Below are 27248 nucleotides of genomic sequence, written 5' to 3' on the forward strand. Positions count from 1 at the left end.
TTAATTGTATGCTCTGCACATCATCTCACTAACCTACATACTGCACTACTTCATAAGCGTGATCTGGTTTATAGTAGGGTAGCTAGATTTGCTGCAAGACATCACTTGTAGAACATATTTAATCAGCCATTCATACCTTCAGGTAGTTGGAGTTTGACTTGCCACTGTTGACAAAAGCTTATAATCTTTTGCTTTGGCTAATGCCCTGGTGTGGTACAATCCAGACTATTTAGAATATCGTCTGGGAAGTTACTACAAATCTCCAGAACAATCTCTATAACAAGATAACTCATACTTTAAGATAGTCTTTAAAAGGTATTTCAAGATAATTTTGAAAAAGCACTTGCATGTACAGTAAAATTGCCAGTGTGGTACAACTTTTAGTACCTTATCACTTGTTGTTTAAATATGATCTGGGCACCTTTATTAACCACATGCCAACTTACCAGCAGTATGTTGGTTTAAGCAATGGTAACTTAATTATAAATACTTATGTGCTGGTTGTTCTAAGCAGACTTCAGAGAATTTTCATAAAGTAGATACATACTGAAGGTCTGATGGGGAAAGAGAAAGGTAACTGGGGACATTTTTTGTGACTATGAAGATCTAAAAAATTGCCAACAGAGAACTTTGAAATGTTGGGGAGCAAATGGTTGTAACAAAGGAGATGATTATTTTGAGTTGGGACATAGGATCTGAATTACCTAGACATAGTAAGGCCTTACTAAATTTAGTGCTACTGGTTGCCAAAAAAGCAACTACTAGATAATGGATATCACAATCTAAACTTACCATAACTGAAGTATTGAATATTGTAATGGAGATAAAAGAACTGGAGGTTGGATCCTTAGAAAAGGGAAGGAACACATTACATAGAAATAAATGGAATATGTGGGTACAGTTCATGCAGAATAATGTTCAGTAGGAGTGAAATGTAAAAGAATGTAATGGTGTAAATGAAAATTGTTAAAAAGAAAAAGTATATTGCATGAAAATAACAGTGGAAATATTGTTAAGGTTTACTTTCCTTTCTGTTGGTGTGTGTGTACCTATGTCACTTTTAAAAAAGCCATGCTTTATAAAAAATGTTTACAAAATACATTATAGACTTCTTAAATGTATATGCTAGCCATATCAGTTGAGTTTAAATATTTTATTTAAGTCCTTATACTTCAACATATTTATGAAACAGTTACCCAAAGTCATCATCGAGTCTATGAAACCCAATACAAGTTTCATGCAATTTTTCTTATTTCTTTGGTAATACTTTTTTACAGCTGATACTGTATCAAAGTATTCTGTGTCTACATGCGATATATATTACTGTATAAATTCACACTGCTCATAATCCTATTGTATGCTGTCTTATATTGTCTCACTTGTCCCTAATGTGCTTTTAGTTTACATACCTTAGTGTTTCTGGACTTTTCTGTTTGGGACTCCATTTTACCATCAGCAATGATGTACTTACTACCTGTCTGAACTCATTTCTTTTGTCTGAACTGATCTCTTTCCAAGCCTTTAAGCTTGAGATGTCTGTAAAGTATTAGTTTAGTAAAGATCTACTAGCACCCAAATATTATTAAATACATTTGCATTACTAAAAACAAGTATTGCAGGTAAGTTGGTACATGGATGGTAAAGGTGCCTGGAGCATGTTTCATTAACAAGTGATAAGGTACTAAATTACACCTCACCGGTAGATTTGTTGTACTTGTAGATGGTCTTTCAAAGATATCTTACAAAACATTCTTTAAAAGCCTATATTAACGCTTGAGGTAGCTTGCTCCAGAGTTTGCCTACATATTGTGGACAACAAAAACCTCTTTATTTATCCATTGTTCTTGGGATTTGTACTAACTGTCTAGTAGAGATTCTAAATATTCTGGGTTACACCACACTAGAGTATTAACCATAAATAAAAAAAACTTTCTTACTAGAACAGAAGAAGGGATGAAATAATACTGCTTTTATGTTAGTATGCGCCAGCTGATACCGGCAGGAAATTGCCATGAAACAAACATCACCTGTTATGAAGGCGCCACCTACAGCTGCTAAAAAATAAGAAGAGTGATAATGTATGGTGTTGAAAAAAAGTTATACTGCTACAAGAGTTGTTACCCCAAAGATCAACTGTTTTAGTGAGTGCCTCACACAGCTGAATTGTATCCCCACTATTTCTCAATTAACTTGCACTTCATCTTGTTTCCTATTCTTATACAGCATTTTTATTTACTTGGTTTATTCCTTTCATGGTAACTGACAATAATTACACCACATTTTATGACAAGAATATGTATATAGATGGTTGCTAAGAATATAACAGTACTTAGAGATGGCTGATGAATATAACTAGTATATTTAAACAATTAAAATGAGAAGACAGTCTGGCTCACCTGGAACTGTGTTTTCCAACAGAAATGATAAAACTCCTCCAAGAACCATGGGCGTGGTAAGCAGAGACAAAATCAGAAAATCTAAACCGAGCCACCCTGCAGAGGAAAGCATAACCATAAGTTATTTCATCTGCAATAATTAAGAAATAGGTTGTTTCTTTAATGCTGCACAAAACATAAAGAGCAGCTGACTACGTCTGCACAGTACAACTTCCTTCCCTAAATAATATTTAGCAAGAGCTTTACTTATACAAAAACTATCAGTTTTATGTTTACCCCTTTTTGTACTGTTATAGTAATAAGCATTTGTTCCATATCTTTGCTCAGGATCATCAGTCATCACTGTTGTCCTTCCTCTACCTGAGGATCCAGTAGATACTATATACTAAACCATGTGCGATAGATGAACAGAGTCTTGGAATTGTCAGTAACCAGAAAGTGTAAGATTTCATAGGAAGAATAGTTCTGAGGGTGAATACAGAGTGTTAAAGCAGTACATATAGAGATCTAGGGGGGTGTGGCCAAGATGCTGACTGACTAACAGCACCTTTCATCAGTTCTGCTATATTTTCTGCATTTCTGACAGGAAATCATTTTTAATTATTCCTTTCAGTTTTTTTTCATCAAATATCATTAATCTGAAGTCTTTAAGAAATAATATTCAAAAAATAAATTTTTGAGTATATAATTTCCTGGCAAAATTTCACGTAGAAGTTTGCTTCTTTGCTTCTTTTAGTTTCAATATGAGTCACACAAAAGGAACCTCTCAGGACTTTTCTATAAAGAAGGAAATACAGTATGTTCTTACCGACATACAAGAGATCTCTCTTAAGATGGATAAAATGGAAAATAAAATTGAAAACTACAAAGAGAGCTGTACCAGACAAATGGAGCAGATACAAGAAACACTAAACCAACAAAAATACTCAGATTACTCAGATTTCAGGGATAGAAGTTGCCTTAAATGACTTTGAAAGAAGACTGACTGAAGATGAGCACAACCTGGAATTCCTATTGAAACAAAACATCCGGCTATTAGAGAAAATTGATGATTTAGATAATTTTTGGACTACCAGAAGGCATGCATAGAAAATAACAACATGACAAACTTCCTGACCACTTGGCTCCCTAAAGTCCTTGATTTATTGGAAGCTATGTCCTTTGTCATCGCGAGAGCCCACAAATCCCTGTCTGTTGCAGCATCTTCCTCTAAACAATCGATTCCAAGATCTACCATTGTAAGATTTTTTTCTACACAAGGTAAGGATCTGGTCTTAAAGACAGCTTGAGTAAAGTCTCCTATAAAATTCCAGGACCAGATAGTGAGACTTGACAATGACTTCTCATCAGTAGTGATGTCAAAAAGAAAAAGCTTTCTTCCACTAATCAAAAAATTTTAAAAAATGTCAGATCAAAGTCCATCTACTCTTCCCAGCTAGGCTGAAAATTTTTCTTACAGATGAGACAAGAATTTTTGATGACCTAGACAATGTTATGCCTTTTTTAAAATCAAAAGGAATACTGGATAACACAGAAGATATGGAATGGAGCAACAGCACATTAAAAAGAGAGGCAGAAAGAAATAACTGGAAGATAAGTGAAAAAAGAAGAAACCGAAGGAAAAATAAAATAGCTTCACTAGTTACACCCTCTGCATTTTATTCTCACAAGAAAATGTTATTCAGCTAATACAACTCAACAGTTTCATGCTGTACAAAGTAAAAAATCAGATTCAACTTTTAATTGCTTCATACATCAAGGTAACTGTTTATAACTACTTTTATGTTTTACAATAATATTTAAATGTGTTTTGTTACATATATAGATACACAACTAGCTATGGTTAGAGAGTGTTATATATTTAGTAAAAAATAATGTAAGTGCCTCCCTACTTTCCTTACTTTCTTTCACAAATGGTTTTATGCACTTTTTGCCTCCCAGGTTTGGTCACTAAAATATGAGAGCTAAGAGAATAATGTGTGTCAAAGTCCCTTTATTTAGTCTCATTTAACAACTGTGTTAGTATCAGGGTATCACTCTGTTTCTAATTTAATTTAGTGAATGGATATTGTTAGGTTATTCGTGTTTTCCTCTCCCTTTAGATGTAGTTAACTTCTTGGCTCAAATAGCAATTATAGATAGAACTAACATTAAGTTCTCTGAATTGTTCTCCAATTGACTTGTGCAGTTGTTTTTCGTGTTACTGGTACACCCGTGCTGTTATTTGGTTAATATGATACATGGTGGGGCAGTTTCTGATGGGTTTTTCTTCATTTCTGAAATAAAACCTTATAACCATTTAATTAGACTTTATTGCAGTTATGCTTGTTTGCAAAATAAATTGTATTGGCATGATTAGAAAAGCGGATTGCTGTTCAAAATGTGGGGTTAATCATGTCGGATGACATTTGGTGTGTTGGGCTCTGTTTGCGGTTATGTTTATTGCTGTGTTTCTGCCATGCTTTCAGTCTAAATTAAAAAATGAATGAGAGGATAGCGCGAGCTAATTTGAAGTTGCTGTTACCTCCAGCTCTTGGAATTTTTGGTTCCTGCCATAGTCGCGAGGATGTAACAGTTAAATCCTTTTAGTATATCCATTTGTTTTATTCGCAAAGCCTCAGACTCTCTGATATGATCCGTGAACCAGAAGTGCTATGGTTTCCTGGTTATGGTCACTCTTCTAATTTTGCATGTAAACGGCTTTGCTGCTTCATTTCCTACTATTGTTTCACATAATACCAATTAAAATGACAAGAAACCAAAAATGACTTATTTTTAATCTAAACTGAACAAACTAGAAGATATGGTACCTGAAAATAAATAGACATATGAACCTGCAAGGAAATTCATGGAAAATGTACGAGTTGCAATGAAGTAGGGTCAAATCCTAATTTTTATAACACTAATTTAATGTTGAATACTTATTGTTAAAGATTGTGTTTTTGTACAAATGATACAGTATTGATGTACATCTTGTCCTATGTTTATTGCTGTTTAGAGAAAGGCGACTGACACCTTACTTTTAATAGCTTAATGACAATATGTCTAGGTCTTAGCATTTTTGTTACACCCAAATGCAGTTCTTGTCTTTCTATTTTAACTGGTACCTTTAAATCTACACAAATTACTGTAGAAGGAACATGACTGTGTAAACATTAAAGTGAAAGTTCCTACCGTGTGACAAAAATGATTTCTTAGCACATATTATTTAAAAGAAATACCCATGTTTATATATGGTTTGAATATTTAGCACTGAAAGTATGCAGCAAAGGTTATATGCTGTAATGTGCTAAGAGTTAAAAAAAAAAAAAAAAAAAAGTAACATAACTAGGTTAACAGTGAGATATCCTCCGGGGGATGTGATCTGTGTCTGGGTCATAGTTAATGTCTCTTAGAATAAGAAGCATTTCATATGTACTTCTATGTTTTACTGTCTATAGAACCTTAGAGTTTTGTAAAGTGATTTATCAACTGCTAAATATAAGAAACTTGAAGATAGATATTTTTTATGAACCACTTTCAAATATGTTTTAACTTTTTATGAAGTTTGTTTCATAATAATGTAAATATTAATGAGTACCTATGCTTCATCAGAAGGGTCTGACAGTAGGGAAAGGATAATAAGCATAAATAACACACAGACAAATAATATCATTCAAGAACAACCAATGTATTGTAATCTAGATGGATTATGGGTCATATGGAGATATAATCTTCATTGCTTATTCTCAGTGTTGTTAAACTGTAACTGATATTTTGGCTTTATTACGCTCATAGACCAGCATAATTGTAACTTATTAAACTCAGCATAATGTTTTAACTGAAGATAGTGAGCCGGCCTAGAGGTCAGTTACACAACGCTGTTACACTCATTAAGACATCTACAGATATTTAGCCTAGAATATTAAAAGGAAAGACTACCTTATTTAACAGCTCAATGTATTTTAACTTTTTTCTTTCTAAAGCAAGATTCAGGCATTACTAAAGACAGTGAAACCGAATAGAGTTTTATAAAACTTTCTAATTTTGCTTAGGATTAATGGAAGTGAAAACCTACCCATCTAATTTTAAGTTTAACATCTTACATGATGTAGTAGAGGAGATTGTTATTACCTGCATGTTGCATCACAAGAACTGTATGCTTTCTGACAGCAAGCACTTACAGTTTTACATAGGCACTTAGTTTTGCCAATGTATGTAGATGTTAAAATGTGCAGTGTTATTCAAAGGTTTTAACATCTATTTTCACAAAGTAAGGATAAAAGTAATAGTGCATAAATTATTTCCTTTTGTATAGAACAGACCTGTTTTGGGTAGCTTAGTCCTATGGGAAGTGGGGATGGAAGTTGACTTAAAAATGACATGTTCAGAGGTTTGACAAGTAAATATTTTTAGGCTTTTCTCTAAACTTCACAGGAAGTTGTGTTACTACATTTAAAACATCTCTGTGCTATACGTACCAGTATAAACAACAAACATTACACACAGAACCTTTATTTTGGTAATAAGATGAACAGAATTACATTTCTTTTGTTATTTACATGGTTTGTGCTTTCCTTCTCATAATGTTAATGCAAAAAAGGGAAGTGGAAAGAGAAGTCTGGAGAGAAGGAAGTAAGTAAGTTAAAATATGTATTTCTAAACATATAAGTTGCTCAACATGTTTTAGGAATAAGATTTTAATTATTTACAACTTTATCCTATGATATATTTGTCTTGCTTTTTCAACTTACATTTTAACTAAAGACTGATAATATACAAGATGAATAACACTTGTCCTTCTATTCTCTTTAAAATATTATATGTTCTAGAGAGTAAATTAATATTATGTTATTATTAACCTTTGAACTTCACAATGAGAATAATTAATGTATTGGTAGCAGAGTGAGGATTGGTTTGTTTTCTCTCTCTTAGATAGTGCTATATGGAAGGAAATGCTCGGTTAGTACTACTATCTGAGCTAGGAGATTTAGACTCCAGGTGGGATAGGAAAGTTAGTGTAATGTTATGTTTACAGTTATTAAGAGTTAGTTTGAGTTTTAGGGTGTCTGCAAAAATCTGTTTCATAATCTATAATCATATAAGCTTAGTTAATATTTACACAAACATTTATAAGTTACAAATAACTCGAGAAGTGATTTTAAAATTTAAATATTATACAGAATCCATAGGAAAAATAAAATCCACTGATTTAACTTCATGATTTGTCTAAACTGTATGTCATTGAACATTAATGGTTTAAACAATAGTTGTAAAAGGGGAAACCTATATACATACTTAAGAACATTCAACTCCCAGATTATTTTTTGTAAGAGACCCACTTATTGCAATCAGATATAAATAGACTAAACCCCAAAATGTTTACTGTACTATCTAGCTCACACCATACACATAAAAGCAGAGGTGTAACTATATTATGGAAAAACTCCACCCCTGTACCTAGAATTATCAATAGTTATAAAGAGGACAAAAGTTTAATGTGTTCAGTTACAGTGGAGATTAAAAAATATTACACACTTATAAACTTATACTGGTTTCCAGGGATAGGGGTAAGAAGTGTAAAGAAACAATTGGAACAAATCATAAACCAATCAAAAGGTAGTCTTATAATAGCAGGAGAATTCAGTTGTATAACAAACGAGGAAGATTCTAATTCCACAAAAAGAAGAAAACTCTCAGCAACAGCAAAAGAACTTAAAAAATTCATTTCTTTATTACAACTTAAGGACATTCAAGAATATTCAGTTTCTGATTCATTTTTTTTTTTTACACACATTACTCCCATAGGCATGGAACGCAAGCAAGAATTGACAATATATATATATATATATCTACAGATTTAAAAGATAGTTTAGATGGAGTAAAGACTGCAATGTGCCCGCTGTCTGACCATAATGCAATAACCTTTCAGCTTATATTAAAACAAAATTTTAGAAATCTCATAAGGCATATACCAGCATACCTAACTTAAAAGAATTTTAAAAATATTTGCAAAAAGAAATTGAAATTTATCTAAATTCTAACAATACTAAAGCTATTTCTAATATATATATATATATATATATATATATATATATATGTGTGTGTGTGTGTGGGGGGGGGACATTGAAAGCATATATTTATGGCAGAAGCCTATCTAGGTATACATTTAAAAGAAAGCAGTAGGATAAATAATTATTAGAATTACAAGAATAAATAGATAAACTACAACTCAATAGTCAAAGCACAAACTCTGATAACTTAAAAAAGATAAATGAACTGAAAAGTAAATATTTGGGAATTTTAAATCATAAAACAAAGATTTAGAGAGAATTAAAGTCATAAATCATACAGTTAATCCAAAGTATATGCATAAACTAGCTATAAGAATCAAATTATATAATAAAACCAGTTATATCAAAGAAATAATCTCACCTTCCAAAAATAAAAAAAAGTTACAGATCTAGAAGATATACTGAAATAATTTAGAGACTATTTTACTATACTAAATGAGAATAATATATTAATGGACCCCAATGAAAAAATAAAAAACTTTATTAAGAAATACACAAAAAAATAACCATGAATCAGATTAATATTATAGATAAACATATTTCAATTTCTGAACTAAAATCTCATATCAAAAAGTTTAAAATAAATAAAGCTCCCTGTAATGATGATATTCTCCCAGAATTCTATAAATTAATGACAAAAAAGCTTTTAAATATTCTAAATGTTTTTAACATGATTAAAAACCTAGAAGCAGTTCCTCTATCCTGGAGGTATTCTCTCATAACCCCATTACTAAAAACAGATAAAGATCCAGTAAAATGCTCATCATACAGACCAGTCTCATTGCTAAATGTAGACTATAAATTATTTATGGCTATACACACATACAGAATAAAACAGTTTCTTCCTATCCTAATTGATAATGATCAAACTGGTTTCATACTGAACAAGAATGTATATGATAATATTAAAAGAATAATGTCCATAATTGATCTGGCCAACAAAACAAAAGAAAATTCGACAATAATAAGTCTTGAAATTAACTGTGCTTTTGATTCAGTAAATTGGAATTATCTTTCATTAGTTCTAGAAGAAAGTAACTTTTCTCATAAATTTATACACCCCATTCTTATAAATCAATTCCCAAGCAAATAGGCCCATTTACATCAGAGTCAATAAAAAATAGAAAAGGTACTAAGCAAGGGTGCCCTCTTTCACCTTTATTACTTACTTTAGCTATTGAACCACTTGCTAACCTTATAAGATCGTATAATGACATTAAGGGAGTTTTAAAAAGTAAAGATTTAACAGTTAAGACTCAGTTATTTGCTAATTATATTTTACTAACTTTAAAAGATCATAATAAATCTCTCATAACTCTTTTTATCCTAATAGAGGATTTTCAAAGAAAATCAGGATTTATTTTTAATGAAAATAAGACAAAAAGTTTACCCATAAACTTTAGTAGTAAAGATATACGAGAGGAGTTCAGAAAGTATTTAGCAAAAGAGCACCAATTAAAGTATTTAGGAATAGTTATTGCTGAAAATATTAAAGAGATAACATATTAATTATGAATCTAGTATGCACAATATTGATAGTCTTATGAATAAATGGAATAAACACTTCTTCACTATGGATGAAAGCCTATCTATTATCAAAATGATTATTTTCCCAAAAATTCTATATGTAATATAGTCCCTTTTTTTGCCCCCACCCAAAACCATTATATAGAAATTTAACCAATTAACCCCCAGATTTTTATGGTTTCCCAATAAACCTAGAATAACATTAAATAATCATATCAGAGACTGGTCAAATGGAGGTATTAGCTTACCAGACTTGGCACTATATTCTATTCTTCAGTCACCAAAACAATAATTTTATGGTCAAACCCTTATTACATGGCCAAATGGAAAGAAATATATGGGCACTTTTTAATGCAAACCACTTTCTTGAATCATTCCAATAATTTCCTATCATCCCACAACTCCATGTACTGGTTTATAAAAGAGGAATTTATAAATAACTCTATTACTAAAATTAACGCTGATATTATTACTCTAATAATTAGAACACTGAAATCTTTCTTTCTCAAAAATCCATCATATAAAGCGTGGCTATTTCTTATTTTTCCAATAGCTTATACACAAAATAATATCACATCTTCTAACGTGATGGTCATGAAAAGTTTCAAAGAAAACAGTCTTGTTTATTGGTCCCAACTGTTGCATAAAGAAAATACTTTATCAACTGAATATATATTAGATAAATTTAATTTAAGTAAACAACTATGGCTGCACATTTTAAACTGTACACTATATGTGGAAAAGAAGATAGAGATAATGCAACCAACAGTTAAAAAATGTATCCCAAAACTTACTGATTTTTTAAATGATTCAAATGCAACAAAAATTAGAAAGAAACAGCATTTTATCTGAAATATATAAAATAATAAGAATAGAAGTACAATATGTAAAGGAATCTTACTGGAGTTATTTTAAAATATATAAATAATAAATTCCCAAGTGAAAAAGACAAGCAGTTAATTTTAAAATCATCTAAATTAACTACATCATCACTTAAATGGAAATTGTTCTCATGGAAATTTATACATAGGTCATTCTACACACCGCATAAAATGGGAATCATAACCAAGACTAAATTCACTTGTTGGAGATGCAAATTCAAAGGGAAAGCTGATTGGGAACATATATATTTTTTTAATTTGTTGAAATGAAATCATACTGGTATAAAATTAATCATTTCTTACAAGCTTTATTTTCTGATAAATTTATATTGTCTAAAGCCTTGGTTCTTTTTAACACGCCAATTCATGAGTGTGTAGCAAAGGTGAAATATCCATTTCTGTGGAGCCTTCTATCAATTGCAAGAAAATTAAAAACAGGGAACTGGAAATGTGACTGATCCCCTCCTTTAATGAATTTCGAAACATTGCTTCTGAAGTTAGTCATTTGGAGATTATTACAATAAGAACAAGAACCACAAGAATCACTTCTTCATACAATTCTTGGAAAGTACTAAGTGAACTTTTAAACAAACAATGATTGTTTAATGGAAAAATCTGTAAAAAAGCATACATATTTATTTGTACATCAGCAGATACCCTTTGTAAATAGTTGTTTATTAGTTATGTATATGTTTTCTTCTTTGTTAACAAGAAAGTTAATTCATGATGTTAAGTTGTCAATCTCGCCTTCATTCTTGCTGGATGGGTTCGGAGCCGATCCTCGGCTCCGACTCGGCACTTGCTTTAGCTTGAGAACTCCTTTTACCAGCTCGAGGCAACCCTATATCCCATGATGCAAGGCGGAACTACCCCAGATCTCGTTTGCCGCTTAGCGAAAGAGGTCACCTTTGCCAGCTGAGGTAAGTTGTTTTTTGTCAAAAACAAGCTTAGTTAGGGATTTATTTCCCCCTTTTTTCCCCTTTCATAGTGTGTAGTGTGTCTATAGCCCACCCTATTCCCTTATAGTTAAAAACTTTTAAATTCTGTTTATAATTGTAAAACAGTTAAGTTAGGCCTAGACCCCATTGGTTAATCCCTTCTTTTGTGTCTGTGTGTTTGGGGATTAATTGTGTGTTTGTTGGGGTGTGTGTGTGACTTTCTTCCTTAGAATAATGTCAAAGGAAGGCAAGGTCTCAGGCTTCAAGAAGTGTGACTCGTGCTGTCAGAAAATGTCTCTGACAGACGGTCACACTTCTTGTGTATACTGCCTGGGGCCTTTGCACCTGCAGGACTCCTGTGCTTTGTGTCACTCTTTTAGCCAGAGAGTCCTGCAGGAAAGGAGGAATAAATTGATCCTCCGTGGCTTACTTAAGCCAGAAGGTTCTCCCTCTAAATCAGGGTCTAGTAAACCTTCTAAGCCACCGAAGGTTCAGGCTACAGTATCCAAGCCTCCTCCGGTGGCTCCGGCTCTGTCGGAGCCGAGATCGGCTCCGGCTGGAACCGATCTATCTGCTTCCAAGGTAGTGGGTTCGGCACCGATTGGTTCCGACACCCGGTCTACTGTGGCCTTGTCGGCTCCGGCTGGAGCCGACACCTTATCCAGCATCGGAGCCGAGAAACCTTAGGCTCCATCTGGAATTCAGGGGACTTCGGCTCCGATGACTTCATCCCGAAAGAGATCTCGGTCCCCTTCGTTGCAGAGTATCCACTCTGCTCCGGGATCTCCTCTTTTGTCGGAGCGGAGCCATCGGAGCCGATCTTCGAGATCTTCCAGGCTGTCTGACCACGACTTAGAGAGGGTGGTAAGCAGGCTGTTAAAGTCGTAGGCACTGGCCCAAATGCTCAATAGCCCGTCTCAGCAGACTTCGGTTATTGTTTCACCCCTTGAACTTCCTCCTCCGACTCCCCACCAGAGTTCGGAGCCGGAGCTTCTCGGGACAGCGACTGTTTCGGCGCCGGAGCCGATACATCCTTCGGCTCCGTCGTCTTCGGCTCCGATCTCCTCCTTGAGACCTTCCTTGGAGGGATCCGGTCGTCGAGTTTCCCTTGTCGGCTCCGAGGGGGCTAGTGGCATCGGACCCTTGTCCGACCCCGCTCTCCTCTCGGGGCTTCGGCTTTGGTAAGCTCGGCACCGACATCGGCCTCGGAGCCTTCCCTCTCAGTGGAGCCGGGAATTCCTGTATCCTCGGATCGGGGATATTCTGGTCTCCCGGGGAGGGGAGCCTTTGAGGTGATGAGGAGTGTCCTGGCTCCTGAGCCAGGTCAACGGTCCATCCCTCTAGCTCCTCCCTCTTCGGTGCCTGTAGACACCTCTTGCCAGCCTCTTGCTCTCAGGCCCAGGGATCCATCGCCCCAGGTTTCCCCATTGGGAATTTCCTCCTCTTCCGAAGTTTCTCCTGATCCTGCAGGTGAACCCCCTCGGAAGAGGACGTGTAAGAGGAAACACACAGACTCCCCCGAGTCTACTACATCTGATACCGACTTAGATGAGTCGGAGGGTTCCCCGATCCCCTCTGAGGATGTCTCCTTTTCAGACATCCTTGAGCTCCTCAAACAGAGGGGGAATTGGCCATCCATTGACCCCTCCGAGGATGAGTCGGTATACCTGGAGGCTTTTGGATCCCGACCCTCCACCTCCTGGGTGTCTCCGCCTTTCGACCCACTTATGCAAGTAGTGGCTCGGAAGGCGTGGGCAGCTCCAGATTCTGTGGAACCTGTCCCCAGGAGACCATCCAAGTTTATTACGGCCCCTACGGACAAACAGTTTCTTTCCAAAGGCGTCTCTGTGGATGCTATGGTGGTGGCGGCGGCCACTAAGAAGGAACTGGCGGATCCTTCAGTACCTGTCCATCCTCCTAACAAGGATTCTAAGACCGTGGACAGGTATGGAAAGCGGATGTTTTCTTCAGCGACCTTTGCTATGCGTTCGCTGAACTACCTTTGTCACTTCACCAGGCTTCAAAGAGATATTCTCAAGGAACTGGGTGAAGTGGTCCAGGATCCTTCTGCTGCTGGGGCTCAAGAAAAGATTGCCTCACAGCTAGCAATCCTGAATTCCTTATCCAACTCCTCCATGCGGCTCATATCCTATGCAGCCGATGGAGCGAGCAGCTCCGCAGGCACAGGAGTGGCTCTTAGACGCCAAGCCTGGATGCGGCTTTGTAATTTTGCGGACCCCTTTAAGGCGTCCTTCACCAATACCCCCTTTGATGGTTCGGCTTTGTTTGGACCTCAGGTGAAGGATACCTTGACCAGGTGTGAGCAGGACGGTAAAACTCTTTCTGCCGTTGGAGTCCATTTTCCACCCTTCTAGACCATATCCCAAGGGTCAGAAGGGAGGGAAGATGTGGTTCCATAAAGCCCAAGGAGCTACACGGACACACGTGGTCAGTTTACCCCAGAGGCAGAGGGGTAACAATAATAGACGCCGCCCTAGAGGCAGGGGGGGTCCTCAGAACCAGGGCAACAGGGAGTCTCTTCCTGAGAAGCCCTTTCAGCACCCCTGAGGTGTTGCCCGACTGTCCACCCTTGGAGGCAGTCGGGGGAAGGATTTCACTGTATCCAGTAGCCTGGCATTCCCTCTCACAAGATATGTGGGTACAGTCGATCATATCCGAGGGTTACAAAATCCCCTTCGAAAGGTATCCCGTACCTCAACAATCCCTTCCAGACATCTCACCCGGTCAAAGGGATTTGGTAGAACAGGAGGTTTCAAAGCTCCTAGGAAAAAGAGCCGTCCAGACTGTTCCGGCAGACCAAGTAGGATCCGGCGTCTACTCGAGATTCTTTTTGGTCCCCAAAAGGACGGGAGATTGGAGACCAATATTAGACCTGAGCAATCTAAACAGATTTGTCAAGAAGCAAGATTCCGGATGGTCACGCTTCAGTCCATTCTGCCCTTTCTGGGCAAGGACAACTGGATGTGCTCTATAGACCTTCAGGACGCGTACTATCACATAAAGATTCACAGGTGCTCCAGAAGGTTTCTCCGCTTTCGGCTAGGGACCAGTCATTACCAATTCAGAGCCCTGCCCTTTGGCCTCACTTCAGCCCCCAGAGTGTTTACCAAATGCATGGCAGTGGTCACAGCTCATCTGAGACGTCAAGGATTCCAGGTGTTTCCTTATTTGGACGACTGGCTCCTCTCCGCCACCACCAGGTGTCAGCTTCTTCAGACCAGAGACTACACTCTGCAGCTTTGCAGGAGTTTGGGAATTTCAGTAAATTTCAAAAAATCTTCTCTGCGGCCTTGCCAATCTATCACCTTTATAGGCGCATAATTAAACACCGTCAAAATGTTAGCCAGACTAACAGATCAAAGAATTCTGGACATCCAAAAATTCGTTCGGATTCTATTGCAGAGCAGCAAGGTCAAAGCCAGATTGATACTGAAGGTTCTAGGTCTTATGGCTGCGGCCATTGTTCTTCTACCACTGGCTCGCTTCCACATGCGTCTTCTGCAGTGGATGTTATTCACTCAGTGGTCGTACCACAGTCTCCCGATGAGGCACGAAATCTTGGTCACACAATCGTGCAGAACTCATCTGAACTGGTGGATATCTTCCCCTCTTCTTCATCAGGGCTGACCCTTTGTTCCCCCTCCTCCAGTTGCCACAGTCACTACGGATGCCTCTCTGATCGGGTGGGGGGGGCATTATCAGGGCAGGATGGTCCACGGGACGTGGCAACCCATAGAATACCATCTGCACATCAATGTCCTGGAGATGAGAGCGGTGCTTTTAACGTTGCAAGCCCTCAACGACTTTCTTCCCACGGGGACTATTGCAGTACAAACGGACAACATGTCCGTGGTCTGGTACATCAACAAGCAGGGCGGGACCAGGTCCTATCCGTTGTGTCGAGAAGCTCTCAGACTTTGGCAATGGGCAATCTCCTCTCATCGGTTTCTGATAGCAACGCACATCGGCGGCAGGTCCAACCTATTGGCGGACAGGCTGAGCAGATCCATTCTGATGCCTCACGAGTGGTCTCTCAATCAATCTGTAGTGGATCAGATTTTTCTGAAGTGGGGCACTCCTTGTTGCGATCTTTTTGCTACACCTCAAAACAACAGTGCCCCGATTTTTTCACCCTCTTTCCCCTTCCAGGCCAACCCCTGAGAGACTCTCTAACCCAGGATTGGCCCCGGGACTTCTGTACGCTTTTCCTCCTTTTCCCTTGATTCCACAAGTCATTCAGAAAGCCACCGTTTTGAGGGCCAAGTTGATTCTCATTGCCCCTTATTGGCCTCGACAAATTTGGTTTCCATCTCTGCATCGTCACCTCCTGGTGCAGCCCTGGCATCTGGACCCAGTTCCGGATCTCTTGATCCACCAGTCGGGTCAGCAGCACCGGGCCATTCATTCTCTCAACCTCACTGCTTGGTTGCTCCACTTCCTTCCCTAGCCAGGCTTCCGATGATCTCTGACTCAGTCAGAGACATCTTAGTGTCTTCTTTAAAGTCGTCCACTAGAACTGTTTATGCTAGCAAGTGGTGACGTTTTTCTATTTGGGCAAATTCCAGGAATATTGATCCCTTTTCTGCTCCTGTACATTCTATTTTAGATTTCCTGGCTGAAGTTTTTCATTCAGGATCTTCTTCATCTACAGTTAAAGTTCAACTGGCTGCTATTTCCAAATATCATGTTGGCTTGCATGATAATAACATTATGTCTCATAGATTATGCAAGGCCTTTCTGAGAGGAGTTTTTCTCCTAAAGCCGCCGATTAAGCATCCTCCTCCGCAATGGGATCTAAATTTAATGTTGGCATCCTTGATGCTTCCTCCCTTCGAACCGTCTGCTTCATGTTCTTTGAAGTTATTGACCTGGAAAACTATATTCTTACTGGCTGTCACTTCAGCAAGAAGGGTTTCGAGATTCAAGCTCTCTGCATTCGTTCCCTTACTTGGTTTTCATAAGGACAGGGTATCCTTAAGAACGAACCCGTCCTTTCTCCCCAAAGTTGTGTCTCAAACCAATATTAACCAATCTATAGATCTACCAGTCTTTTTTCCAAACTATTCTGACAGAGCTGAACAAAAGCTTCATTTTTTGGATGTCCATCGTCAGCTCAGGTACTATTTGCATAGAACTAAACAATTCAGGAAATCGGACCAATTATTTGTCTTCTATGCAGAAAACAGGATAGGTCTTCCAGTTTCTAAAGTGACCTTATCCAGATGGTTGACTTCCACCATTTCCTATGTGTACTCTCTCAGAGGCAAACAGCTACCTTCTAAACCAAAAGCACACTCAACCAGGAGTCTATCCACTTCTGCAGCCTTTCAGGATAGACTTCCCATTGATACCATTTGTGCAGCAGCTACTTGGGCCATGCCTCATACCTTTGTCTCTCATTACAAGTTAGACTTGGCCTCCAGAGACAGGGCCAGTTTTGGTTCCACAGTTCTCAAGAGTCTGTTCCATTGAGCCACCCGGGATACAGGTGCTAGGGACGCGGTCCCATCCAGCAAGAATGAAGGCGAGATTGACAACTTAACATTTAGAAGTTATGTACCTACCATAATGTTCCATGTTAGTTGTCTTCTCTCGCCTTCTTTCTTGCGTCCCTCCCTCCTTCCCCCTGGCCTGGACAGATCTTGAAGAGTTCCTATCAGGTTGTTTCCTCCTGAGTCTTCATATGAGGACTCTTATTATGAACTTGGTTTTCCTAATTATGTTAGGTTAGTCCTTAGCAGGGTAGGTTAGCTTCCAAACGAGATCTGAGGTAGTTCCGCCTTGCATCATGGGATATAGGGTTGCCTCGAGCTGGTAAAAGGAGTTCTCAAGCTAAAGCAAGTGCCGTGTCGGAGCCGAGGATCGGCTCCGAACCCATCCAGCAAGAAAGAAGGCGAGAGAAGACAACTAACATGGAATGTTATGGTAGGTACATAACTTCTAATTCTATTTTATCAGTTATTAACATAGTTACTTCATTGTTATTGAGTTTTTTTTTTTTTTACTGTTATTAAGTATGAAATTCTAATAAAAAATTATCAGGAAAAAAGATAGCACATCTAGCTTCAGTGTAAAGACTGCAGTATTCTTTTGAAAACACTGTGCAGAGAATTCTGAGATGCTACAACTAGCCATCAGAAATAATAATTTTTTTTCTCTCAGAGCTACTAGGAACTACATGGATTGTAAATATTATTTCAAATTTTAAATATAGATCCTAAATACTGTTTTCTGTCAAAGCTACATGAACTACATGGGTTGTAAATGTTATTTCAAATTTTTAATATAGAACTTAAATACTGTTTTCTGTCAAAACTACAGGAACTACATGGGTTGTAAATGTTATTTCAAACTTAGTTCTGTTGCTGTTGGACTGGGTAACTTTATCTCAGTTTATAATTTGTCTGATTTTAACATTTCTGATGAGCACATTAAGTTGTTGAAACTAGGACTTAGTTTCCAGCCCGGTAGGAGGGCGAATGTTACATAAACTCTGATAGAACTCAAGCTCTACACTTGTAAGTTAAATTTAAAGTATATATTGAATGATGTTGGTCACAGTTATTGTAATTTTTTGTCAAAGCCGGCCACCTTTAATCCTGGTTTAGTGCATACTGTAAAAGCCTTTGAGGCTTTCTGTGAAAAAGATATTAGAAGTATGTTACAAAATCAAAACAGAAAAATGTTTTATAACTTAAAACCTTAATGAAAACAAAGCTCTGAATGAACTTATTTTAAGGAAAGATTTAAGGTTTGTGAAGGCAGATAAGGGTGTGGCTGTTGTCATAATGAATTAAATTGTCTACATAGAAGCTATGGGAAATATGTTAGCAAATGTATTAGAATATAGGAAAGTCATGAAGTTTGAAATTGTTAAAAGTTATGCCTGTATCCATAGTACATTATATGACATGTTTATGAACTCTATAATAACTAGGGAAGTGTTTGAATTATTATGTGTGGATAATCCCAGGGTGGGTGTGATATTTGGAATTCCCAAACTTCACAAAAATGTTGAAAAACCTCCATTCAGACCTATTATATCAGCCTCAAGAAGTTGCACTGACTATTTCTTTGTATTTAGATTCAATGTTGAACCCACTAGTTAAGCAGCTTCCTTCTTATGTAGCTAATTCTTGGGATTTTTTGGAGCAGTTTAGGTCCTTTTTTCTTCCTCAGACTTTAGGTTGGAAAATTTACTGTTCACTGTTGATGTTGTTTCCCTATTTACTTGCATCCCTAAAGATGTTGTGGTTGATTATGTAAGATGGTTTATGGGGAAGCATACAAGTTTAAGTAACAACAGTATTATTACTTATACTGCTTTGTTAGATTTATTAGATAACTTATTTTTGTTTAATAAGCAATTTTATAAACAATTACAAGGGGTGGCCATGGGGGCCACTGTTGGCTCAACCTATGCAAATTTGGTATTAGGTTGGTGGGACATGGAAATACTGCCACACATTGATTATTCAGAACAAATTATCTTTTATAAAAGATTTGCAGATGATCTGTTCTTTATAGTTTAGAAAGACAATTTTAATGTCAGTGAGTTTGTGGAGCTTTTAAGTGCTAGTACTACATTTTTAAAGTTTGCGGTGGGGGAAACAGGAAACAAGGTTTCCTTTTTGAATGTTAACTTGATAATGGACACTAACAAGAATGTGTTTTTGAGTAGTATTCATCGTAAGAGTACATTCTGTAACAGCTATGTCCATTTCAAGAGTTGCCACCCTTACTTTATGAGAAAAAATATTCATTGAGGACAGTTCATTCGAGCATCTGGAATGATAGTGGAAGATTCTGTTTATTTGAAGGAAATTAACCTCATAAAAGAGTTGTTTTTTGAAAGAGGTTACCCTAGAGACCTATTTGAAACTATGGCTCAAGAGGTCATTCATAGGAGACAGATTTTCCTCCTATTCTGCTAAGAGGTTTTGTTAAAAAAGCACAGAATGTAGTGGCACACATACAAAACAGAGAGGGCAAAAGGTCCCAGATTCTGTTAGGATATGAATGTAGACATAATTACATCCGTCAGATTATTAGTGAGAATTGTATAGTAGTTACGGGTAATGCAGATTTATCTAAAGTTCTTGGAGAAGGCCCCCATTTTGTTTATAAGAAAAATCCAAATTTTAAACATTTGTTATCAAATAATAATTTTGGGCTAACCCTTACTTCTGGTGAAACTGGGGGTATATTCAAATGTTCAGGGTGCAGGGCATGTAGATTTATTTCTGAGGGTCCTTTTGTGTTTCTTTAGAACAAAATTCTAATTCAATTCAAGCAAAGATTTTAGCAAAGTATCATCATCACAATGCTTCTTTGTATATTGGATAGTATTTTTGAATTTATAGGACAATGTTATATTGTTTGTATATATGATTTATACAGACTAATAATATTTTTATAAAAAATGTAATGTTTTAGAAGAAAGATATTATGATATTTTTTTATATGTGTTGAATTATATTCACATTTAAAAGTCAACTATCACTGTAACAATAAAATAACATCATTTCCTGTTTGTGAGTATAAAACCAGGATGTTGGGAGGCTTCCTGGTTTTTCTGAGGAAGTTCACAATAAAATTAAAGTGTGGAAGAAAGCGCTAAAAACTACTTGGCTGTGTGGTCACTTTCATTTTTTTCAGTCGCTGGGTATCTGATTTTGTTCTAAAGTTATTTTCGGTTCGCCGAAGATGTTTGCAGTTTGTTTCGTGGTTTTCGAGTGATTGAGTGAAATACGAAGGATGACTGCAGAAGTTACCTCCCAAGATTCGTTATTAGACGTATCCATCTACCCGACGCCAGGCGTAGAAAGAGCGGTTGGAGCTGAAGAGCGGAAACAGCTCAAGAAGCCTGAGCAGGATCTAATTCAAACTGTTACGGAGATAGTTTTAAACTGTCTCAAGAGGAAATCTGTTTCCATCGAAAATGAGCATGTAGTGGAAGCAACGAACACTAGAGGAGGTATTGGTTCTAGTGTGAGAGTATCGTTTGGTAACATTACAAACGGAAACACCATTTCGCATGTCAACGGCGAAAACAAAGAAACCCCTGATGGGTTGGAGTACGCTGGTAATGTTTGGGGGTTCGTTATAAAAGAGCAAGCTAATCCATTTTCGGAAATTCGGATTTCAGCTACTATTCAACCAGTAAGTAACAACAATTCATTACAGAACTGTAAAAAGTTGATTTTTGATTTAGAGAGAATGGTTTCCAGGCATGCAACATTACGCCTGGAGATACAGTATCTGAATGAATGTGTTTCAAGAGGTTTGGTACCAAAGGGTCTCAGAACTGCAAAATATCCTAACTGTGTGAGCCCTGGTGACGAATTATGTTTGGCACTAACCAAACTTTACAATGATACTGGTATTGCTATGATGCGCATCCTAATAGCGCATTACGAAGGTGAATTGAAAGACCTAACAGAGAAAATTAAGACTCTTGATGGGGACATTAAACAACACAGTTGTTTTTCTCAACTGACATCCCTTTATAACAGCATCGAAGCCAAGACAAACAGGCTTCGAGCTACTATCATTGTAAGGAAACAAAATAAATTGAAAAGGGATATAGCATCTTACGAAGCTAAGGAAGCTTATATTTGTTCCTACAATGACAGTAAGGATACCAATAGTAATCCAAATAAAGATACTATGACTTTCATCAATTCAGGGGGTAAGGAGTCAGGAACAAGTGTTGTAAACAACAACCAGGTCTCCCAATCTGAGTCTTTGACCACCAATAATCGATTGCCAGGTGGGCAAGACCAGATAATAAACATTGACAGACAATTCACAAATAATGATGACGATCTTGCCAACAACGACGTTTTTGCCTCTACTAGTTTTGCTGAGGTTGTGAATTCCAACAACAACAAAAGGGGTGGTCCTTTTCAACAACAAAGGACACAGCCAAAGAGGACTACCAAGTGGTACCATTCCACTCAGTACAAAGCGAAACCCAAAGGGAAAAGCAGAAGGAAGTGGTGATTTCACCACTAGTTGACAATGATTTCTGCATTAGTGTTGTAAATTTCAGTGACTGTGTAATGACGGAGGCTTGTTTTAATGTTCTGAAAAAGGGCTTTAATTTTATTCCTGCAAACAAAATCAAGATAGGTAACCTGTTGGTTGATTTTAGATTGTTTATGCGTAAACTGAATTTAAAATATATTTTACATGACGTGGCTGTAAACACTTCAGAACAAAACAGGATTTTGAGGAGACCTAGTATATTTAACCCAGCTTTAGTAAATACATTGCAAATATTTCAAAAAACATGTGAAAAGGAGTTTAGGAGTATGGACAGTGGGGAAATGGAAGATAATCTAACAAATTTAGAACGTGAAGCTTTGTCCTATCTATCCCATACTCCAGACATCAGGGTCATGAGGGCAGATAAGGGGGGAAAGATAGTAATTATGAACAAAACTGATTACGTCGAACACATCATGTCTTTGCTCAATGATACTAACAATTACAGAAGTGTCAGTATGGAGTTTGTTTTGAACAGCTACAGGAGGGTAGACACTCATCTGTTTGACATGTTGTGTCAAGAAGAAATAGATAACTGGGATTATGAATTTTTGATGGTAGAACATCCGAAATTAGGCAACTTTTTTGGTATTCCAAAACTACATCATGATAATGAAGACCTAACTTTTAGGCCTATAGTGTCAGCCAAACATTCTAAAACCAAAAACATTTCGGTTTGGTTAGATAATACTCTGAATCAAATAGCACAAAAATCAGAGTATTATATCAGGGATTCCTGGCATTTGTTAGAGAGCCTGGGACGATCTAATCTGGAATTAGAGGAAATAAACTTTGCAACTCTTGACATCAAGAGCTTATATACTTGTATACATCAAGAGCTGGGATTAGAACATTTAAGAAATTATCTAACACAAAACACAGAATTGCAAAGTTCGAGAATCAACACCATTTGTGCCTTAATGGAAATGGTTTTAGATAATAATTTTTTCCAGTTTGTCAAAAGTATTTACAAGCAAACATCTGGGGTGGCAATGGGGGCTAGGGTTGCCCCGGCTTTTGCCAACATTGTAATGGCAGATTGGGAGCAGGAACATCTTAAAAAGCATCCTGATTTTGGCAAGGCAAGGTTCTACGGTAGGTACATAGACAATTTGGTGTTTGTATGGGATGGGGAAAGATCCGAGTTTGAAAACATGGTGGATGATTTAAATAAAACCACAAGTTTTTTGACATTTAAACACAGTGGGTATGGTAAATCTATAAATTTTCTGGACATCTGTTTATATATGGATTCCACAAACAACATTTTACACAGTAAAATATACAGAAAGCCCTGTTTCACTAATCAGTACCTTCACAGAGACAGTTTGCATCCCACCCATATGAAGAAAAATGTGATTAAGGGCCAGATGATCAGGCTCAGTAGATTAACATCAGAAGATAACATCTATTATGAAGAGTTATCACAGTTAAGAAATTTATTTTTGGATAGAGGATATAAGAAACACCTAATAAAGAGGTTAGAGAAAGAAGTCAAAAGGCTTCGACAAGGAGTAGCCGGACCTATTTTGATAACTAACAAGATGGGTAACATGGAGGAAATTTCAATAGGTGTCACTGTGGACAGTAAAATGCCTGATGATTTTTATACTGCTTTTCCTCTCCCAATATCCAATGAAATGTGGAATATAAGGGACATCATAGAAAGAAATTGGGGTATAATATTAGGGAACAGAGAACTTATGTCATGTGTAGGTTTAAAACCATGTTTCACATACAAGAATGTAACTAACATAAAAAGCATTCTAGAAAAAGAAAATAGAACAAACGCAGTACCTACAAGGGAAATCAGTAGAAAGAAAGGAACTTTTGCGTGCCAGAATTGTAGACAGTGTCGATATATTAGTAACACCTCTTTTGTGACATTCAAGCATATGAATAGGACATTTTGGGCACCAAAGTATTATAATTCTCACAGCGAATACGTTGTTTATGTAGCAACTTGTTTGACCTGTGACAATTATTATGTAGGGAAAACGAAAAGGTTGCTAAAACGTAGGATTTACGAGCACACTCTAGCCATCAAGAATAAAGATAAAAATAATTCTTTGGCAAGACACTCTCAGGTGTGTTTGGACTTCAAGAAGTTCGAGTTTTTTGTTCTAGACCACATTGATAAAAGTTTGTTAATGGGTGATTTAAACAACAAATTGGAGCAAAAAGAGACATTATGGCAGTTGTGTTTAGGGGCAGATGAACCCCCAGGTTTGAATGAAGCGATTAACATCAAATGCTTCTTAACATATGGGTAATCAGACTCTGATGTCTTTTCATTGTTCTTTGATACATATACATTGTTTTAGAACACATTTAGATAGGCACTACATATTTCTATTACAGAGAATATTTTAGAGGGATGTGTTTGTTAGCCTAGGTTTGCATCCCCTCGCAAGTCGGCATCCACACATCCACTTTTTCTATACACATACACAATTTTTTTCTGTGTGGGTGAGTGTGTGTGTGTGTGTGTGTGTGTGTGTGTGTGTGTGTGTGTGTGTGTGTGTGTGTGTGTGTGGGTGATTTTTATGGGGGGGAGATAGTGGAGAGATACACCAACAACAATGCAAATCAACTCCGTATATAACATATATATTTATTTATCATCAGTTTTCTACTATCACATATCATCATCATTTTTTAAAAGTTTAAATATTCAAGCAAAGATTTTAGCAAAGTATCATCATCACAATGCTTCTTTGTATATTGGATAGTATTTTTGGATTTATAGGACAATGTTATATTGTTATATTGTTTGTATATATGATTTATACAGACTAATAATATTTTTATAAAAAATGTAATGTTTTAGAAGAAAGATATTATGATATTTTTTGATATGTGTTGAATTATATTCACATTTAAAAGTCAACTATCACTGTAACAATAAAATAACATCATTTCCTGTTTGTGAGTATAAAACCAGGATGTTGGGAGGCTTCCTGGTTTTTCTGAGGAAGTTCACGATAAAATTAAAGTGTGGAAGAAAGCGCTAAAAACTACTTGGCTGTGTGGTCACTTTCATTTTTTTCAGTCGCTGGGTATCTGATTTTGTTCTAAAGTTATTTTCGGTTCGCCGAAGTTGTTTGCAGTTTGTTTCGTCCTTTTGTGTTTCTGTAACATCTACAGTTTACCATACCCATCCCTGGAAAATTGAGCTATGGTACAACAGGGATAGTGTATCTTGCGATGTGTTCAACATGCCCAAGTTTTTTTTGTGAGTATGTCTAGCAGAAGTTTAAGGAAACGGGTATTAGAGCACTTGTATGCTATAAAAAATAAAACATAGTAATAATGCCCTTTTAAGCATTCTTTGACATGTTCTAACTGGAAAAAATTTACTTTTTCTATAGTGGAAGTTGTTAAACGTGACCTTAGGGGAGGGGACTTTAGAAATTATGTTGAACAAAGAGAGGCAGAATGGTAGATAAAACTTGCTTCTTATTTACCCCCTGGTCTGAATGATATGGTGAACATAAAATGTTTCTTAAAAAAATAGGAAAATTACTAGACTATACAGGGGTGAATGCCCTTGTGTTTTAAACTGTGTTAACTGTGTGGACACTTTGAGATGCACATTATTTGTAGTATGTCTTTAAATGTTTTTATGTATTTAATTGATTTATTATTGAGATGATCTGATTGGTTAAATGTTTTTTGAATGGTTTAAAAGTGATTTGGAAGTGTATTTTATCATTTCTGATGAAGTCTTTGGGATGAATAGCGAACATTAAATTTTAACTACGCTAAAAAAGAACTTTCTTAGCTTCTCCAGTGCTTTTCTTGGTGGATTTTGTGTTTTTTGTACTGTGGACACCTCGGCCTGCTTGTGTGCTGCTTTTCTTCTTTTAAATATAGAACTTATTATTTTTTGTGTGTTTCTCTTTATGAAACTTTAATAAAAATACAAAATACAATGCACAAAATGGATACAAAGTCTAAGTACTACCTACAGCCAAAGAGACCACATACTTTTTTTGCAAAAGTACAGAATCTTTGGATTCTGCATGAGTGTACCACTGCTACTACTAGCATTATCCATTCTATTCACTGTTTTATTCAAAAGATATAAAAGGAGTCTCAAAACAAACATATTTGAAAGGACCAAAACAAGATGACCTTAAATTATAGGTGCACTATTTTTTCTAAATATACATCTTGAATTGTCTTGCTTTGGAGGCTAAGGATATTGTGAATGCATACAGATGGGAAGAATATGCAAACTGTTTAACCTCAGCTATGTGCTAATACAAGATTTAAGATAGGTTTTAATTTGAATTTATTATTAGAATTAGCATTTCTTTCTTCATTAGTTTCTTTATGTTGACGAGGGCTGGATTTCAGTATTTGTCTCATTTATTATAACGAGTCTCCAATTTTCTCTTTTTTTTAATTTTGTAGGATTTTGGGGACTGTGCACATTTTCAGGACATGCACTCACTCATTCAAAGACTGTTTTAATTGATACTATTAGTTGGTCTTGTACATTTTGCATTTGAGAGACAGAATATTATTCATCAGGCAAAGGAGTAAAATAGCATGCTAATTGCAGGAACAGTGGCCTTTGGTTCTACAGTGAGACGAAGAATGGAAGGGGAGAAATGAATGGCAGTATGGCTCAGAGAGTAATGAGTGTAGGCTGTAGACTCTGTAGAAGAAGATGAAAAAGTCAAGTAGTTCAGAAAAGTAAGAAGTAAAGCATGACTTATTATGGGTGACCAGGGAGTAGGCTGGGGGGCACATTACCGTTGATAAGTGGAGACAACTCAGAATAGTTTGGGTAGCAGAGGTACTAGGGGACATAAGGGAGTACAGTCAAAGTGGACCATGTTAGGTGGTACAGCAAGGAAGAGGGAATGGAAAGGGGTAAGAAAAGTTGAATAAAATATCAGGGGGGATGAGGAAGGGATGAAGGAATTGGAGGTGCCAGAAATAAAGGGGGGATTAGTGAAGGAGCATTGATGAGTTGACAGTATTTGTTAGGGATGACTAAGCAGAAGGAGAACATTTACTGGTGATTTGTTGACTAGGCTGGCCTATTTTCAGAGAATACCCACACAGGTATTTATACTGACTAGGGAAAATTGACCAGGACACCAGAGAATTCACATACCCTTTCTGGATAAGTAAAGACTGTTGGTGTGACACCAGAGATGGAGGAACAAGGGAGTGCTGTGTCTAAGGAAGTTGTGATTAAACATGATACTTTTGAGGTATGATTTGATGTTGTGGTCACCTGAGGTTTGAATGATTTTTCTTTGCTGTAAGTAATGAATGAAAACTAGATGATGATTCTGTTTTGTTATGGAGTAGGGTCACTGAAAAGTCTTTGCTTTTATCACAAGAAATAATTGTACAGGATGC

General features: G+C 36.8%; 1 protein-coding gene across 1 annotated transcript in view; it reads right to left on the bottom strand.

Moving 5' to 3' along the window:
* SLC23A3 (solute carrier family 23 member 3) overlaps positions 1–27248 on the bottom strand; it is a 1305121-nt gene that overhangs the window by 16640 nt on the left and 1261233 nt on the right. The window contains exon 12 of the mRNA XM_044073709.1: positions 2397–2492. Within this exon, the coding sequence (XP_043929644.1) occupies positions 2397–2492 (96 nt within the window). The remainder of the gene's footprint in view (positions 1–2396; positions 2493–27248) is intronic.

This window comes from Protopterus annectens, chromosome 6.part0, assembly GCF_019279795.1.
Source record: "Protopterus annectens isolate FY-2018-M chromosome 6.part0, PAN1.0, whole genome shotgun sequence".
NCBI classification, from domain to species: Eukaryota; Metazoa; Chordata; order Ceratodontiformes; family Protopteridae; genus Protopterus; species Protopterus annectens.